Source organism: Dermacentor albipictus, chromosome 7 (genome assembly GCF_038994185.2).
Source record: "Dermacentor albipictus isolate Rhodes 1998 colony chromosome 7, USDA_Dalb.pri_finalv2, whole genome shotgun sequence".
NCBI classification, from domain to species: domain Eukaryota; kingdom Metazoa; phylum Arthropoda; class Arachnida; order Ixodida; family Ixodidae; genus Dermacentor; species Dermacentor albipictus.
In genome coordinates this window covers 70,968,277-70,987,712 of record NC_091827.1, presented here as the reverse complement: position 1 = coordinate 70,987,712, position 19,436 = coordinate 70,968,277, and the positions used below count along the sequence as shown (strand labels likewise).

The window sequence follows — 19,436 nt, the reverse complement described above, 5'->3', positions numbered from 1 at the left end:
TACCATAGCTGCTAGCCTCTCTTTTGGACGGGCAAGAAAACAGATCTTGTGTTGTCATTTGGTGTGGCGCAGCTGTGTTGGATTGTGACTGGGCGCTGCTTTAGGGTGACACTTCCTTACCGGCAGTCAAGGCGTAAGTTTTCTTGACACACAAGTTCTTCTGTTCCTTGCACCAGTGCTCTTTTGAGTTTTCTCACCCTTCACTTGTATTTCCAGATGCCGGCTGGAGGTTTTGTTGCATGAAAAAGTGCCTTTTTGCCTCACTCAAGCAGTAAATCTCACACAGCTCCATGGGCGGTAGTGGATTGAGTTATCAGCAGGCCTCATGCATCTTGCCTTCACTTTTCTTATCTTTTTATTCATACATTCTTATTCTGTGTCGTGACATGTTAAAAATGTCAATGATGCGAAGTTTGGCGTCTTGAGAGACTAACTTGGCTGACAAATTAAGATGTCCTACAAGTGTTTCCCAGCCTTTGTACTTTCTGACCGTCATTTTTTAAGTTTGAGAAGGGTTTTGGAGAGCTTTTACAATTTAGGAAATAAGATTTTTTTTTTTTTTTCGACTAAGAAGAGCTTCATCACTGTAAACATACACCTATGACCAAGTGCCTGTGCTCCCGTGACAGCGTGAAACAGCATATTTCAACTTATCGCCCATTTTGGTTGTCAACACTACCCCATATCAAAGCTTCTGCAAGCATTTCATTTCACTAGCCTCTGTTTTCATCGATACCATGTGCGGGCTTGCAGTGAACAAAAGCTCAAAAAATCCTCGGTGAGCACGAGTCGACGAGAAATTGGTTGGGGCTGTGTGGCTGAAAACGTGTGCCGTGGGCTTTCATTTTATGGCATCCTCCGGCACTGCCTTGTTTCAGTAGTCGTGCTAATCAGCTTCCCCGCTTTCTCATTTTCTTGTGCAGTCTGTGATTGCCTTGCAGCGTGACACTCTGAGGCCCTCCTCTGCCGTCACCTCGTCAACTGCCGTCGAAGAGAAGGCACGCATCTCAGACGTAAGTTCACTGCAGTTCGCCGCAAGTTCGTGCAACGGTTGTCGTGAATTTGAGACCTTGTGGGCGAAAGCTTGTACTCCACCTGGCTTATTCCTTACTGCGAGAGAGAGAGAGAGCATTGAGAGTCCCAGCAATTTCCACGTCTGCTCCACCTCGCCGCTCTATGGTGCGAGCAGATATGGACAGTGGCAAGGATGAGATGGGACACAGCACTGTGTCCTGTCGCGTAATCTTTGTCTTTACCTGCTCAGGCGTTGGTTGGGTGCAGTGTCCCACAAGCCGTAACCAATGAAATTGCAGGTTAAATGTGCCTCAAGTAAGGCATGGTGGAAGTGCTTGTTAGTCCTTTCTATGCGTCTGTTTTGCTCTAGAAAACATGCCCTTTCCTTCTTTGTGTCACGCAGGGCATCGACAGCACTGCGAGGTCGCCGCTCCATGCGACGGCACTCGAGACCTCGGTGTGAAGCAGCCTTTTATTCCACTGCCGCAGGTAACAAAAGAGAGGGGAAAACACTCGGGACAAAGAGACGCAGAGTGAAAAAACAAAAATCTTGAGCAGCAGGAGCAGAGGATCCAGGAAATCCATCACCACTGCTTGGCTTTGACCATGCTCTGTTCTTTGGCGTCCTCTGCAGTTTAGTGCGCATGTCCCTATTGCTTCCACCTTCATCCGTGAACCCTCCTCCGTCCTGCATCCGTCATTGACACTTTCCTGTCCCCTCACCCCCCCCCCCTTCCCGTGCATCTTTAACTCCCTCGTCCTCTCATAATTTTTTTTAAAGTAATCGCTGTCATTCGGAAGCCAAGCAGTTATTGCAAAGGATTGCTTTCATCACCTCCTCCTTGCCGATTCTGCTCTCTGAAGCGTCGCCGGAATCAATGTCATCGTTCGATGGGACTTGACGTGCGACTTATGCACCATTGGACGCAAGCACGACCAGTTCTGTTATGTGAGGAGGGACCGGGGCTGTGTTTCTGGTCTTGATTTTACCGCAATTTCGGTGTTGACCACAAACGTACGGAAAGTGGTTGTCTGCTGGGCAGAGCACAGCGCTAAGTTGGTGTTAACATTTATTTTTTGACAGGCAGGGTCAGCCATTTTGTTTTTAATTATCATTACTACTGTTACCTTTGGCCACTTCACAGTGTGTTGCACTACTGCAGGGCTGAATACCGCTCAGTTGCAGCTCAGTTTTAGTCTAAGCTTTAATTACGCACTCGCAAGGCGTAGTCCTTTCTTCGGAGCTGCAGCAGTGGCACAGGCTCGTCGCAGACGAAGGTCCACACCCTTAGACGCTGCTCATCTAAGCTCCTGATGTATGCAGCAGCCGGCTGATGGTTGAAACCCACAGCCGATCCAAGCCGGTCCGGTCCGCCACTGACTTACCACTGCTGGTGTTGCCCGTTGGCAACACACACACACCATTAGACGGCCGGAACCGTAAAGCAAGCTGCCCTTCAGTCAGGCCTGCATATCAGACGTTGAGTGTAAACACAATGTTCTTATTTTGCAATTTTTTACCTTCTTTCTTCTTTTTCCTCTCTCTCTCTCTCTCTCTGCTTTCATCTGAGTGCCCTTTCTTTTTCATCTTGCGTTATGTGTTACCAAAGGACGCAGCTTGATTTTTATTTCATTTATCTTTTTCTTAAGAACCTCTAATTTGATTAAACCATGTTTCATTTTCACTTTCTCATTCCCTGTTGGTGCTTGACTGCTGTTTCTTAAGAGTAACACTAAGGACATCTTCACAGATGGCCACACCTTGTGTGTTGATGAGGATGCCAGTGATGCTTATTCTTGGTTGCATCCTGTTGAGGGGTGGCTGCCCACACGAGTCTCCTTGACAAGGAAGCCACAATGAAGCCGGTTTTTCTCGAGGTGGCCATGAATTGCCAGGTGCACTCTGGTGGCTACAAGTCGAACCTAAGCCTTGCACCCGTCAATATCTCTGGCCTCGTGAGGAACATTTCTTTGTGGCTTCTGTGGTGCGCAAGACATTTGTGAGCAGCTGCAAATTTGTGAAAGTCTTGCTGTCAAATGTCAGGAAAGTTCTAGTGGAAGTAAATTGTGCACCAGCCAGTGTCCCTCAAGGTTTGTGTTAGTTTCGAGATCTGTTGCCTGAGAAGTGTTCGTTGCATTTGTTTGCTTTGCGCATTGTACAGGAATGTGAGTCTTGTACCTTCTGTATGTGTGCGCTTGCATGAGTGAGTTTTCGTCGGAGCATTACTCAGTTCACAGTGCATATTTTTCTAAAGCCAAGTCATAGGAAAGTTCAGTGTTGCAGGAAGCTGCTGCGACTTCTTTATTCACCATCTCATCTCTTGTTATGATTCTTATCATGTTTTTGTCACAAGTTCATTTTTTTCTCTCTCTCCCTTTCAAACATTGCCTGTTTAATTGTTATACATATTGTGTCTTGTCAGTGTAACTACATGGACACATGGGACACCTGTGGTCGCCAAGTCTTCTAGTTGCATTGCTGAAGAAACTCTTCTATTGATACAGTGGTACCTAGGGGGAAATCTGGTGCTGCTGTCTGTACAAGTTTCCTAATGAGAGTTGTGCCTTCATGGGAACGCCGGCATATGGGTGGTTCAGATTGTCTTGAGCCTGGCTTGGCCTTAAACACGGTTGCTGCCGCACAGGTAAATTTTTCGTGGAATTGAGGGTTCTCCCGTCGTACATGTTGAATTTATGTGGGCTCACTTATGGTATAAGCCAGAAAACTGAAAAACATTTGTTGGAAACTGGGCCCTCTCACATTTTCTGCAAATTTTTTTACTTGCTGGTAATACTGGCTTCATTGTGATATAACTTTACACATTAGAGTGAGTACTTATGTTTTAATGGCAAAGTTTTGTATAATAATGCAACAAAAGAATGCTGCCTTAAGTGCTGTTAGAGTAGACTAAAGCCATCTTGACAGGTGGAACGCCAGTTGCCGGACATATGTTGCAGATGTCCTGCCAGTCCGAATCCCCCATTTTCTTGCATTCCCGTGCGTGAAGCCACATTGCAGCACCACTTTTTCCCCTAGGCGATCGTAGGAAATTCTCTGCTTCCCTATACCTCTGCCCCACATGCCCCTACCTTTTTTTAATGCTCTGCAAAGAGTACTCCCTCTTTTATTGGCAACATTAATAAATTTGCTAGGTGTACTAAGTGAGAAAGGTGCAGTTTGGTTCCAGTCACTTCATCGTTGCTGTTATCGAGCAGGCAGCTTCGGTGTGTGCCGTGAATCTTTCTCTTCACCCACCTCCTTCCCCCATCTAAGCTTCAGCACTGAAGATTCGTCTAGCCGAGAGGTATCACTGTTGTGTAGGAAGTTCCCCAAGCAAATGCTCTCTGTAAAGTCTCTTGTGTGTACGTTGCACAGGTGTTTTCTGTTTGAACACCCTTGCTCCTTCCTGTCTATTTCTTGCACGTTAGTACATGCCAGACTGTACGAGCTCCGCTTTGTACGGTCGTCATGACCAAGTTGGTCTTCTTCCATTTGGCACTGCAAACGTAACTCGTGGTCAGTGCAGGATATTGTTTTCCTCTCTCTCTCTTAACATCTGCATCCATATTTTCTATCAATGGCAATTGAGTCCACAGAAGTGCAGTATTTGCTTGCTTGTGTCCATGCAACTGGTGCAAGCCATTATTGTTGGCCCCAAGGTTGGTGGGGAATATTAAAGAGTGCGCCACTTTACGTTGCTTGGCTTGTCAGTGACAACCTTCCATTGGCCACAGCCTGTTGAGAGTATGTGTCACTTCATGGGAATGTCATTAGAGTGCATTATTTTGACCAACAGTGATGGTTACTGTGGCAACACTTAACAGTGTAAAAGGGTGCATCATGCACAAAGTGGCACTACGCAGGCATTTGGGGTTATGACACTCTAGAAATAGAGCGGTGGCTGGACATTTGCGTTCAGGAGCGCGAGTTGGAACAGACAGAGAAAAGCTGTAGATAAGGTGCTAGCTGAAACTTTCTTTGTTTGGTGACAATTTATTGACAAGCAAGTGATGAAAGAAATTTCAGTCAGATTTCTGCCTCTTTTTTGTTGTTTTTTTTGCTCCTAGGTTGATATCCATCGCTAGCTATAATCAAAGGAGCCCTGTTAGAAGTGCTGAAACAGCAGTGACTGTCGATCAGGTTCATAGGGCAATAAAGACCTTTTCCTTTTTAACCTGTGCACTTGAGAGGGGAAGCACAGTGCCTGCGCAGTGTCCCTTTCTGTGCATAGAATCCCTTTTGCTCAGCTAAAATGCTGTTGTAAATGTGTCGTCACGGCAGTTAGTTTCTTCTCTGTAATGTTGACTTTCACGCCACGTTCTGTCTCTCTTTGCATTTTTTACAGTTGCCTACACCATAACTTCGTTCTCACCCGTGTTATCTGCGCTGAAGGCTATGCTGCCAAAGTGCTGCATTTGAGGAAATTTGATGATCGGATGACATCCTTCTCGTGTGATAATTTTGTTTTTTTCGTTGCCTCAACGTAGGGGGTAAAAATTTTAACGGCGTGCATGGTGTTCGCAAGGTTATGACTAATCTAACTCATCGCCATAAAGCCTGACATCTGTCATCTGTGCAATGGCAAACTTGCTTAAACATTTGGAAGGCTCTTTGCCCCCTCCCCTTCCTACACCCCCCCCCTTTTTTTTATTCCCCGGTTCCTTCCAGCCGGACGTAGCAGCACTGTGCGATGGAAGATACTTAGGCAACTGTTGATGGCCTCGGATTAGTGCATTCTGTGAATAAGTGAGAGTCCACACCGTCGCCTTCCATGTTGGGATTTCAGGTGTTGTGTTTTGATTTTTGGCCATAGGATACGGATGCTCTGATCTCTTGTGTTGTGATCAAGTCCTGCAGGTTTTGGGTTGGTGCGTGCTGGGAACTCCCGGGAATGCTGTAAATACTGAAGGTCAAATAAAGTGCGCATTTTTTTTTTTTCTTTGAAATGTTGCTCATTATTTCATGGCAGTTCTGCACATGTGCGTTTGCTGCCAGTTTGCTTTGTGCAGTTGTGTCCTTGATGTAATTAATGTGTTCTAGCCAATTGTTCGTGCGCAGATGCAGTTAGAAGCACCTCTTGACCTTCGTATACTTTGTGTCTGCATTTATCTGCGACTTCATGTCGTGCTTTTGGAAACCTTGCGATTTACCTTTTTATTAGGGTCATGTGAATAGTCATTTTTGAGACCGTATCAAATAGTTCCAGAAACAAACTGAATGGACATGCAAAATAACACCCGTGTACTTCGACTTAGGTGCAACGTTAAAGAATCTCAGTTCGTCAAAATTAATCCGGAGTCCTGCACTACGGCGTGCCTCATAATCAGATTGTGGTTTTGGCACGAAAAACCACAATCGCGCATTGGAAGAACCACAATAGAGCTTCTGTTATCAACTTCAGTGTTTCGGCATTCCGTAAATTGACGGGCTAAAGCTCGGAACAGCAGCATGCCTCGAGCAAAGAACAAACGAGAGAGATTATATCGGGAAAGGAAAAATTGTGAAGGATGCTTAAGCTTCGCCTTTAAGAGTGGAACGCAGTAGCACATATTCAAAGATAACTGATTGCTTCTCGTGCTTTCCGGCAACTGCACCTTATGTAACTGGCATGTTTGCCAGGAAATGCTGGCAGCGAACATTATTCACGAAGGAGAGCTTTCTGGTAGAAACACGGCCTCCTGCGTGAGCTGCGGGTGCGAAAAGGTAGGTGTCATCTGAATGGTTTTGCACGGAACTGGGTGCGCCGCTGCATGAGTCGTAGGAACGCTGGAAAAATGGTTAAAAAATATAACTAGCGCAAATAACAAGGACGCAAAAACTTATGTACACAGGACCAGTGCTGGTCCTGCTGGTTGACTGTGCAGTATGTTGCACCAACTGGCCCAAATTGAAGTTATCTCCTGATAATTTGCAGTTGATTTACAATGTAATGCAGGTGTCGCGGTGCAATTTTGTTTGCAATTGAGCCCAATCCGGATTGAATTTGCACGTACCGCAGTCTTGGAGAACTCTCGGTCGAGATTCTTGATCCGGATCAGGCTCAATCACGGGGACACGGATATATACAGCTTTCTTTGATAACACGAGTGGTTTTCAAAAGTTAAGTACTACTACAAATAAGTGTGTCTAACTTAACTGGCAACAGCAAAAAGGCTGTCAAAGTTCGTTGAGTTTTACTTGGTACCATAAAATAATGGGCCTTAGTACTACCAATAGGTGTTCTGTGCTACTACTACAGCTCTACCATCTACATTTGCAAATGCACTAAGTGTAGACGTGCACCCTCAATTGAAGGGGATGTTTTCACAGCAAAGATGTATATGGCTAGCTGTCGGTCGCCTGTACGCTGAAAACTCTGGCGCAACCCTAAATATATGCGCGGTAAATAAAGGCACGCGGTTAGCCAACACCACCTGGCGTGATGTAACCAGTGTCGTCATAATCGCTTGCATACGCGGGAGCATCCCAGTTGGCAGTCAGGCCAGGTAACGTGACGTCGTGGATCGGAGCGAAAAGGCCTTGTGCTATCTGGTGGTGGATTAGCTGTGCCAGTATATAATGACGTCGTTGCTCAGTCGCAGCCGAGCGTGCGTGCAGCAGTTTCTCTCCGGCTTCGAAATGGGTACTCCTTAGGAGCAGGCAGCCTTCGATCTGCTACGCCGCGAGCTGAACCGGGACCGAGCTCGTCTACGCCGTGCCGATGCTGCAGCCCGGGCACTAGAACAAGCTCATGCAGCCGAGCGCAAGCAGCAACTGCATGTACCGAGGATCCGACAGCCCACCAAGCAGTCGTTTAATGAACCGTCGGGATTAACTCTACGTGATAAACACCGGGGCCGCACGCTTCAGCGTCGCTGTTTAATCATCTGTACGGAGTGCTTCGATAATGATTTTACAGCGAAGCTGTTGGGGCTAGTTTCCCGTCCGCGTGTTAATCACGTTTGCTCCAGCGTCGTCGTCGTCTTCCACAGCTTGTGGCCCCCGGCGCGAACGCGCTCGTCGCCGTCGTTAATTAAACACAAAGACAACCAATTTTACAGTGAATTACAGCGAAGCTGTTAAGGGCTAGTTCCCCCAGGATCGTGTATGTGTGTAGACACCAAACTCCCCATACGTGGACCGATACCGAAAATAGAGGAATACCGGTATGACCGATGGCGGGGGTGAAGCAGGCGTGAAGGACTACCTATACGTGGGCCGATGCCTAAAATAGTGCAATGCCAGGCCGACGCACGGCGCAGGTGAAGCAGGCGTTAAGCACTAATGCAATGCCAGGCCGACCCACGGCGCAGGTGAAGCAGGCGTTAAGCATTCCCTATACGTGTACCGGCCGATCACGAACATGGTGCAATACCAGGCCGACCCACGGCGCAGGTGAAGCAGGCGTTAAGCGCTCCCTATACGTTGACCGATCACGAAGGTAGTGCAATGCCGGGCCGACACATGGCGCAGGTAAAGCAGGCGTTAAGCACTCCCTATGTGGACCGATCACGAAGATAGTGCAATGCCGGGCCGACGCACGGCGCAGGTGAAGCAGGCGTTAAGCACTAATGCAATGCCAGGCCGACCCACGGCGCAGGTGAAGCAGGCGTTAAGCACTCCCTATACGTGGGCCGATCCCAAAGATGGTGCAATGCCGGGCCGACCCACGGCGCAGGTAAAGCAGGCGTTAAGCACTCCCTATACGTGGACCGATCACGAAGATGGTGCAATGCCGGGCCGACCCACAGCGCAGGTGAAGCAGGCGTTAAGCACGCCCTATACGTGGGCCGATCCCAAAGATGATGGTGCAATGCCGGGCCGACCCACGGCGCAGGTGAAGCAGGCGTTAAGCACGCCCTATACGTGGGCCGATCCCAAAGATGATGGTGCAATGCCGGGCCGACCCACGGCGCAGGTGAAGCAGGCGTTAAGCACGCCCTATACGTGGGCCGATCCCAAAGATGGTGCAATGCCGGGCCGACCCACGGCGCAGGTGAAGCAGGCGTTAAGCACGCCCTATACGTGGGCCGATCCCAAAGATGATGGTGCAATGCCGGGCCGACCCACGGCGCAGGTGAAGCAGGCGTTAAGCACGCCCTATACGTGGACCGATCACGAAGATGGTGCAATGCCGGGCCGACCCACGGCGCAGGTGAAGCAGGCGTTAAGCACGCTGTTAGGCCGCTCATCTCTCGAACAGGAAGAATGGACGGCGTAGGGCTGCATGATTGTTTTGTATATACTTTTGAAGTGCCGCTAGTTGCACGTGCGTTTTGTGAATGGAGAAGCGTCCACCCCCCAGCGCCTCGGGCGGCAAACGATTCTGTTTGTGAGGGGTCGGACGGCCCGCGTGGTGTCGGTAACGAGCCGAGGCGCGCGCCGCCGCGGGGGGCGCGGTGCAGAGGCGCAAAACGGATTCGGAGCAAATGCTTTTGCGCGGGCTTTGTTGACATTCCGCCGATGGTCATAATAGGGCCACGCGGACAAAGCTCGAGCGGGACGGTTGTATACGCGACGTTGTGGCGCCGGCTCTTGAGTCCCCTGCTAATTGGAGACGCAGCTGCTAGCAATGTTGACCACGTCTGGCGCGTACGGAGCGGGGGGTTCGCGCCCCTCGCATTCGGACGGCAGCCACGTGCATCTTGTTTTGAGCACTGGGGAGAGCCCGCTTTGTGTCGTGTTGCAATATGCAGTGCGCGCCGTAGAGAGGGGCGCGGCGTCGTTTGAAGAGCACCCGAGTCCGGATGCCGCCAGCGGTAATTAGTTTTCTACCAGGAAAAACCTTGAGGGGGACTACGGTACGCGGTGTTGGGACACCAGCGCCCGAGCCCCCCTTGCTGGCTAGAAACGCCGCTGAGGTGCGAGATGGCCTCAATAAATCATGCATGCCTGGCGTGTTTGACGAGGCCGTCACTGACCACGTGGAAATAGGAGGGGGAGAGGAAGATGTGGGAAGAGGGAAAACAGGGTGGTTTTCCAATAGATTCACTTATGAGAGTAAGCCCATCCCTTTGGGTTGTGGCTTAAGAAACTGTCAACTCTCATTGGCAATTGCTTCCGTGGGATGGGCTAACGACCCTACCGCCCTTTTTCTTTGTCTCTTTCCCCTATAACAACCGAGACGAGGTGCTTGTTCCTCAGTCTAGGCTGTAATCACTAAACCTGATAGAACAGTAAGACTCCGTACGATGCAACGCTAGTCTGGGCCGTAACCACTTAGTGGTAGAACAGTGAGACTCGGTTGGTCGTATGTAGTGACAGTTGTCCTAGGCTCTAACTTAAGAAAAAGTAGAAGAGTAAGGCGCTGTTTACTTGTGTGTTTTGTATCAGTGTTCTTTTGCTCACTGTGTATTTGACTGTGTAAATATTTCCGTTGCAATATATCTTCAAGTTTTGTTACCTCCAACCTGCCTCCTGCTTCATCAACGCCGATAAACACCTTGAAGAGACTTTGGTCGACTTCAAGGAGAAAAGAACAAAACAATCAGCAAAAACTTAACTGGCGCAGTCGACAGGATCGGCGAGCTCTACAACATCGAATCCTGGACCAGTGGTGAAGGGATCAAGTCATCCAACGAGCACCTCCTGCACCTTTGAGAAGATCCCACAGCAGCCAAGCCCGGCACCGTGGAGGAGATCCGAAAACGACAGTGCATTCAGCAAAGGGTGAGCAGGATTTCTTGCGTCTTTCTCAAGTTGGCATGGCAGTTGATGTGTAGAGCAAATGGTGAGGACACGCGGGGGCGCAGAGACAATGGAGTCTAATGGAGTTGAGGGTGCGACGGTGGCGGAAATGGATCGGAATCGGGAGTTATCAAATGACGATAGGCTAAATTCCGATAAGTCAAATGAAATGAGAGAACCCAGTCAGAGCCAGGAATTTTCGCAGCAGGCATCTCAGCCTTTGCAAATTCCGAATGATACAAGAACGCTTGAACTTGAAATTCAAAGGCTCAATGCTCAGACTACCTGTATACAACTTCAGATCGAGTACGAAAGGCTGTTGCAGGCAGGGACGAATGCTGAACGTCTCAATGGCACGTCGTCCAGCGCTGAGTCGGACCGAGGCGATCGGAGGCGAATGGGCTTCAACTCCGTCGAGCAATGCGCAAAAGTGCTGAAAGGGTTCCGCCTGCCGTGTGACGCGGATGTACCCTTATGGTTTGAGGAGGTAGAGAGACTTTTTGCTACTTACGGGGTACCGTATGAGAGTCGCGTGCATTTAGTCATGCCAGCTCTAACTGAGCGCGTTCGCTACCTACTGCGTAACCTCAACCAGGAAGAGAGTACAGATTACGAGTCAGTTAAACAGGCAGTGTTGATGGAACTGAAGCTTTCTCCTGCAGAGTATCTGCAAAGGTTTGAGAGAGCAGTGAAGCGGAAGGAGGAAACGTGGTCACAGTTCGCGTCGCGAGTGAAAACGTATTTCTCCTACTACCTTCAAGTAAGAGGAGCCGACACTGTAGAAGTGATGGCAGAACTCATGGTAGCGGATCGTATAAAAGCGGGCCTTAGTATAGAGGGTCTTGAATACGTGATGCTACGAGAAGGCGAGGGATGGCTTAAGCCACCTGAGATTGCCAAAGTACTACAAACTTTGGAACAAGCCAAAGGCAAAGGATACGCCTCAAAGTCATCAGTGGCAGAGATGGGGCAAAAGCAGACGCGCGTAGCGAAAAGCGCCCTCAGGTGCCACGTATGTCACAGCTCAGGCCATTTCGCTAAGGATTGCCCGATGTCTAGTGACAAGGAAAATCAGCCAAAGAAGGCTATCGAGCCAAGGCAGAGGGCACAAAGGGTGTCGATAGCCCACGAGACGGGAAGTGAGATACCGAATGGAGTCCTCACTGCAAAGGTAGAGGCCTTGAAACACAAAGGCGAAGGCATGACTAACCTGCAGTTGATCCCTATCTCCTGCGGAAACGTATCCACAGATGCGATTCTAGATACGGGAAGTGAAATAACTGTCATACGCGAGAGTCTCCTTCCGAAAAGTATCGTGGAGCCATCAGGCACAATAAGATTGGTGTCTGCATTTGGTAAAACTATCGAGGCAAAGCTAGCAACGTTGCCGGTAAAGTTAAATAGCCCGCAAATGGCGGCGGAGGCCCAGAACATTGACCTACTCTGCGCGTTGACTAATGAGCTCGTCGAGGGCACAGATTGTTTGTTGACCAAGGAAGATTGGGAACATTTATTCAAGGCCAGCAGCTCTCTGGAATCCATTGTAGCACCGGCCGAGCCTGCTCAGAGGATAGAGCGATCAAATGAGAAAGCCGAGGCAGTAGCCTGCAATGTTACTTTGGAGGAGGAAGGTGTTTCTGGAGAAGTTGAGCTAATTGATGAAGAGAGGGATGCGTCAATAAGCCAGAGAGAAGAGTTCCGCAGATGGCAGCTAGCTGACGCTACCTTAAAGAAAGGTTGGGAAGATGCTCGGAGTGGGAAATCCGGCATGTTCGTCTCTGATGGACTCTTACACCACTGGGACTCAATAGTAGGCACCCGAGTGAGACAACTAGTTGTTCCCAAAGACAAGCGCAGTGAGGTGATGCGTTTAGCTCATGAGTCACTATGCGGAGGGCACCTAGGGCCAAGGAAAACTAAAGTGCGTATTAGGTGTAATTTTTTTTGGCCTGGCATGGAGAAGGAGGTATTAGAGCATTGTCGTTCGTGCCATGATTGTCAAATTCGCTCTGACAGGCGTCGCACGGACAGAGTACCTATAACTCCTCCCACTAGGCCAAATCACCCTTTTCAAATTGTCAGTACAGACATCATTGGACCCTTAGACAGACCGTCAGCGAAAGGTCACAGGTACGCGCTTTGCTTGGTGAACATTCGCACAGGGTGGCCAGAGGTTGTCCCACTGCGTTCTTTGACAGCTAAGGCGACTTGCGACGCGTTGATTGAAATTTTCAGTCGCACTGGCGTTCCGGAAATGATCTGTTCCGACCAGGGCACTAATTTCAAATCACAGCTCACACAGTCGATGCTCGAGAAATTAGGTTGCGCACCAAGATTCTCAACCCCAGAACACGAAGAGAAAATAGCTGCAATTAAGAATGTGGCGACACCACGCACTAAAAAGGAGCTACGCAGCCTGCTAGGACTGTGCGGCTACTATCGCGAGTGCGTCCGAGAATGTGCAGAGGTGGCGAGCCCGCTCACGCGGTTAACAAAGAAGGGGGTACCCAATAGCATACCCTGGTCAGAGGAAGCTCAGACGGCGTTTAAGACACTGAAACAGTCCCTGTGCGAGGCCGTGGCGCTCAGCACTCCAGACCCATCTGAGCCCTACTGGCTTTTCACAGACGCGTCAGCTACGGCGGCGGGCGCTTGTTTGGCGCAAATGACAGCCGAGGGAAAGGAGGGGCCTATTGCCTTTGCCAGCCACCGCTTCACGCCGACTCAGACGCGATGGTCGACAATTGAGAGGGAAGCGTTTGCTATTATATGGGCCTTAAAGAAGTTTGACTACTGGCTTTTTGGTGCCGAGATAAACGTTGTTTCCGACCACAATCCATTGTCGTACCTTACAACTTCGACTCCACACGGGGCAAAATTGACAAGATGGGCGCTGGCTTTACAGCGATATCACGTGTCAGTGCGACATCGGAAGGGTGTCAGTAATGGTAACGCGGATGCTTTGTCCAGGCTTCACAACAGCTCATGGAAGCCAGCGTAATACTATAGTGCCATGCCAACTGGATGGGCGTGAATGTTCCTGCTCACTTGGCGCTGTATATTGCGGACTTTGTGAGTGCCGATTCAAGACCCAGAGACACTAGAGTGCTCTTACAGTTTGGAACTGCAATCGTGTACTTAATAGTTTGATGACATGTATTGTGTATTTCTTTTTACTCTCTTCTTGCTTTGTTACTTGAAAGTGTTTGTTCTTGTGATGTAATTAGGCTAGGGGGTGGTTAGAATGTTCATTACGTAATCGCGGCAGTGATTTATCGTATCACTGAGCGAAAATCAGCCCAGTATACTCTTTAGGGGGAACGTGTTAGGCCGCTCATCTCTCGAACAGGAAGAATGGACGGCGTAGGGCTGCATGATTGTTTTGTATATACTTTTGAAGTGCCGCTAGTTGCACGTGCGTTTTGTGAATGGAGAAGCGTCCACCCCCCAGCGCCTCGGGCGGCAAACGATTCTGTTTGTGAGGGGTCGGACGGCCCGCGTGGTGTCGGTAACGAGCCGAGGCGCGCGCCGCCGCGGGGGGCGCGGTGCAGAGGCGCAAAACGGATTCGGAGCAAATGCTTTTGCGCGGGCTTTGTTGACATTCCGCCGATGGTCATAATAGGGCCACGCGGACAAAGCTCGAGCGGGACGGTTGTATACGCGACGTTGTGGCGCCGGCTCTTGAGTCCCCTGCTAATTGGAGACGCAGCTGCTAGCAATGTTGACCACGTCTGGCGCGTACGGAGCGGGGGGTTCGCGCCCCTCGCATTCGGACGGCAGCCACGTGCATCTTGTTTTGAGCACTGGGGAGAGCCCGCTTTGTGTCGTGTTGCAATATGCAGTGCGCGCCGTAGAGAGGGGCGCGGCGTCGTTTGAAGAGCACCCGAGTCCGGATGCCGCCAGCGGTAATTAGTTTTCTACCAGGAAAAACCTTGAGGGGGACTACGGTACGCGGTGTTGGGACACCAGCGCCCGAGCCCCCCTTGCTGGCTAGAAACGCCGCTGAGGTGCGAGATGGCCTCAATAAATCATGCATGCCTGGCGTGTTTGACGAGGCCGTCACTGACCACGTGGAAATAGGAGGGGGAGAGGAAGATGTGGGAAGAGGGAAAACAGGGTGGTTTTCCAATAGATTCACTTATGAGAGTAAGCCCATCCCTTTGGGTTGTGGCTTAAGAAACTGTCAACTCTCATTGGCAATTGCTTCCGTGGGATGGGCTAACGACCCTACCGCCCTTTTTCTTTGTCTCTTTCCCCTATAACAACCGAGACGAGGTGCTTGTTCCTCAGTCTAGGCTGTAATCACTAAACCTGATAGAACAGTAAGACTCCGTACGATGCAACGCTAGTCTGGGCCGTAACCACTTAGTGGTAGAACAGTGAGACTCGGTTGGTCGTATGTAGTGACAGTTGTCCTAGGCTCTAACTTAAGAAAAAGTAGAAGAGTAAGGCGCTGTTTACTTGTGTGTTTTGTATCAGTGTTCTTTTGCTCACTGTGTATTTGACTGTGTAAATATTTCCGTTGCAATATATCTTCAAGTTTTGTTACCTCCAACCTGCCTCCTGCTTCATCAACGCCGATAAACACCTTGAAGAGACTTTGGTCGACTTCAAGGAGAAAAGAACAAAACAATCAGCAAAAACTTAACTCACGCCCTATACGTGGACCGATCACGAAGATGGTGCAATGCCGGGCCGACCCACAGCGCAGGTGAAGCAGGCGTTAAGCACGCCCTATACGTGGGCCGATCCCAAAGATGGTGCAATGCCGGGCCGACCCACGGCGCAGGTGAAGCAGGCGTTAAGCACGCCCTATACGTGGGCCGATCCCAAAGATGATGGTGCAATGCCGGGCCGACCCACGGCGCAGGTGAAGCAGGCGTTAAGCACGCCCTATACGTGGACCGATCACGATCGAAGATGGTGCAATGCCGGGCCGACCCACGGCGCAGGTGAAGCAGGCGTTAAGCACTCCCTATACGTGGACCGATCACGAAGATGGTGCAATGCCGGGCCGACCCACGGCGCAGGTGAAGCAGGCGTTAAGCACGCCCTATACGTGGGCCGATCACGAAGATGGTGCAATGCCGGGCCGACCCACGGCGCAGGTGAAGCAGGCGTTAAGCACGCCCTATACGTGGGCCGATCCCAAAGATGATGGTGCAATGCCGGGCCGACCCACGGCGCAGGTGAAGCAGGCGTTAAGCACGCCCTATACGTGGACCGATCACGAAGATGGTACAATGCCGGGCCGACCCACGGCGCAGGTAAAGCAGGCGTTAAGCACTCCCTATACGTGGACCGATCACGAAGATGGTGCAATGCCGGGCCGACCCACAGCGCAGGTGAAGCAGGCGTTAAGCACGCCCTATACGTGGGCCGATCCCAAAGATGATGGTGCAATGCCGGGCCGACCCACGGCGCAGGTGAAGCAGGCGTTAAGCACGCCCTATACGTGGGCCGATCCCAAAGATGATGGTGCAATGCCGGGCCGACCCACGGCGCAGGTGAAGCAGGCGTTAAGCACGCCCTATACGTGGGCCGATCCCAAAGATGATGGTGCAATGCCGGGCCGACCCACGGCGCAGGTGAAGCAGGCGTTAAGCACGCCCTATACGTGGGCCGATCCCAAAGATGATGGTGCAATGCCGGGCCGACCCACGGCGCAGGTGAAGCAGGCGTTAAGCACGCCCTATACGTGGACCGATCACGAAGATGGTGCAATGCCGGGCCGACCCACGGCGCAGGTGAAGCAGGCGTTAAGCACGCCCTATACGTGGGCCGATCCCAAAGATGATGGTGCAATGCCGGGCCGACCCACGGCGCAGGTGAAGCAGGCGTTAAGCACGCCCTATACGTGGACCGATCACGAAGATGGTGCAATGCCGGGCCGACCCACAGCGCAGGTGAAGCAGGCGTTAAGCACGCCCTATACGTGGGCCGATCCCAAAGATGATGGTGCAATGCCGGGCCGACCCACGGCGCAGGTGAAGCAGGCGTTAAGCACGCCCTATACGTGGGCCGATCCCAAAGATGGTGCAATGCCGGGCCGACCCACGGCGCAGGTGAAGCAGGCGTTAAGCACGCCCTATACGTGGACCGATCACGAAGATGGTGCCATGCCGGGCCGACCCACGGCGCAGGTGAAGCAGGCGTTAAGCACATCCCTATACGTGGGCCGATCCCAAAGATGGTGCAATGCCGGGCCGACCCACGGCGCAGGTGAAGCAGGCGTTAAGCACGCCCTATACGTGGACCGATCACGAAGATGGTACAATGCCGGGCCGACCCACGGCGCAGGTGAAGCAGGCGTTAAGCACTCCCTATACGTGGGCCGATCTCAAAGATGGTGCAATGCCGGGTCGCGACCAACGGCGTAGGTGAAGCAGACGTTAAACACTCCCTATACGTGGACCGTTCACGAAGATGGTGCAATGCCAGGCCGACCCACGGCGCAGGTGAAGCAGGCGTTAAGCACATCCCTATACGTGGGCCGATCCCAAAGATGGTGCAATGCCGGGGCGACCCACGGCGCAGGCGTTAAACACGTCCTATACGTGGGCCGATCCCAAAGATGGTGCAATGCAGCGCCGACCCACGGCGCAGGTGAAGCAGGCGTTAAACACTCCCTATATACGTGGACCGATCACGAAGATGGTGCAATGCCAGGCCGACCCACGGCGCAGGTGAAGCAGGCGTTAAGCATATCCCTATACGTGGGCCGATCCCGAAGGTTGTCAAATCCCGGGTCGACCCTCGGCGGAGGTGAAGCAGGCGTTGAGCACACCCCATACGTGCGCCGATACCGAATATACTGCAATGCTGGGCCGATACGCATACACAGCTTTGCTCGTCATCCTTCTTCACAGAGTGAAAGGGCACTGAGTCTTTTTTTTTTTTTCCGCTCAATTTTCCTAACTACAATGCGCGACCGCTTTGAGACGCGGTCACGGATGCGCAGTACCGTGGCCGCTCGTTCTTGCGTACGCAAGCCGCTTGCGTCCCCTAATCAAAACTCAAGCGTGCGTGCACCATTCGCTAATGCCTTAGAGTTTTTATGTTCGGAACCATGGCCATGGATGATGTTCAAAACACCGTTTGTAGACCCTTTATAAACGGTGGTTCAAAACGTTCGAAACCAAAACAAAACTGATTCGAAACTTGCGCTACCTTTCGCTTTTCGTGGACGGCCAGGTTTTGTATCAGTATGGCCGCTTCGAGGTATGGTGCTTCGATACAAGTTTGTTGTGTTGTGCGGTTACACTTGCGGTAGATTAACAGTAGGATGCTGAACGTGGAAGGCTTGTTCTCTCAGATGTGTGAGCTTCTGGTCACTGAAACCAACTTTCGCAAAGGTCGCTACAAGGAAGAGCGCAGCTCCTGCGCTTCGTCGGGCTGCGCTGGCGTTCGCCGAAACCCGATGCGCCGCTTTTGAAATCGCACCTGTTGATTGTCGCCACCTGTTAAACTTCTGCTGCTGCTAGCCGTACGCTTATGTTGCTCCATGTCGCTCACCGACGAAGAGCTTGAGCGTCTCGCCAGGGAGGAGATACTGCGTGAAACGAAACGCGGCGCCGAGCGGGCGAAGGACCACGGCGCCTACGGTTGGCAAAAGCCCCGCATCCATCCGACCAACAAGAATTTCCTCAAGAACACGCTCCTCAGCACCCTAGTTGGTAGGAGGAGAGATAACGCGAATAGAGAGCCTGTGCGATTGCCCAAGGAGCACAGCCGCCCAGTGGGCAGTCACGGCAAGTCGACCACGTTTTCTGATGACCTCGCGAACAAGCAGTCACCGGACCGAAAGGACGAGCGGAAGATCGCTGCTGATAAAAGTGACAGGAAAAGGACACACGATGGTGTTCGAAAAAAGAAGCAGTGATTCGAAAGTCCTGAGCCCGCTCCCCAAACAATTTTTCTTCTGAATTATTTTTAATAGAGCGCGTATGTGGAGTACCGTGGACGGGCCGGTGACACGATCCTTCAGTAGCACGCTGGTTGTTTGGATTGATTCCTCCCGTTAGCAGCGCCCTTGGGCACGTCGGCATTGTTACCACCGCTGGTCTTTTGCTGACCGTCAGACTGTAGAATGTGTCAAATGCTGCCGTCCTAGTCATCAAGAAATGGTGCTGTGAACCAAAGAAGTGTGTGTGGGTGTCTTCTGTAACAGGGAGGGGTACCCACTGTCCGTTTCACTACGTTGACATGTGGTCCAGTGTGCTCAACCAATGCCTTGGCTCAACAACAAGCGAGCTTAGCGTCTCATGTGTCTGGGCTGTAGCTGAATTGCAAGTGTGGCTTCTGGACAGGCAGTCAGCTCAAAGGGCTCGGAGTTCAGTGTCTCATTGACAGTAAAACACAACGTTGCTCGCGGGCACTCGGGAGTTTTAACGCGGTCGCAGGAAATCCGGCGTCGAGCGTCGGACGTCGCTTCGGCAAAAGCAGTTTCGACCCACGTATACCCAACCATGCAGCCCCTCCATGTGGCGTAAGGAAATCACCGAACGAATTGAATTATCATGGTAAAATACGTAGAAAATAGTAAATTACGACTTACACACCACCTGCAGACATGATAGCGTTGGATTGTAATTTGAATACATGAGAAAACATAATTCTGTTACGTGAAAACTCAAACACAAACCCCTTTTAATGTGACAGCGTTTTCCAGCTGCCATTTGAGGTCTGCCTTAGTAGGAGTGGCGTGGCCCCCTCGGTTCCTTGCACACCGTAAGAACACACACACAATGCCTGC

General features: G+C 51.1%; 2 protein-coding genes across 3 annotated transcripts in view; both read left to right on the top strand.

Moving 5' to 3' along the window:
- LOC135919719 (poly(A) polymerase type 3-like) overlaps positions 1 to 2,699 on the top strand; it is a 45,379-nt gene extending 42,680 nt beyond the window's left edge. For both annotated transcript variants that reach the window (XM_065453576.1, XM_065453575.1), the window contains exons 17-18: positions 924 to 1,013; positions 1,418 to 2,699. In XM_065453576.1, the coding sequence (XP_065309648.1) occupies positions 924 to 1,013; positions 1,418 to 1,477 (150 nt within the window). In that variant the 3' untranslated portion in view covers positions 1,478 to 2,699. The remainder of the gene's footprint in view (positions 1 to 923; positions 1,014 to 1,417) is intronic.
- A 15,486-nt stretch (positions 2,700 to 18,185) lies between these two features.
- On the top strand, positions 18,186 to 18,563 carry LOC135919747 (protein POLR1D-like). Its single transcript, XM_065453624.1, has one exon. It carries the CDS (start codon positions 18,186 to 18,188, stop codon positions 18,561 to 18,563), a length of 378 nt encoding a protein of 125 aa, XP_065309696.1.
- The last annotated feature ends 873 nt before the right edge of the window (positions 18,564 to 19,436 follow it).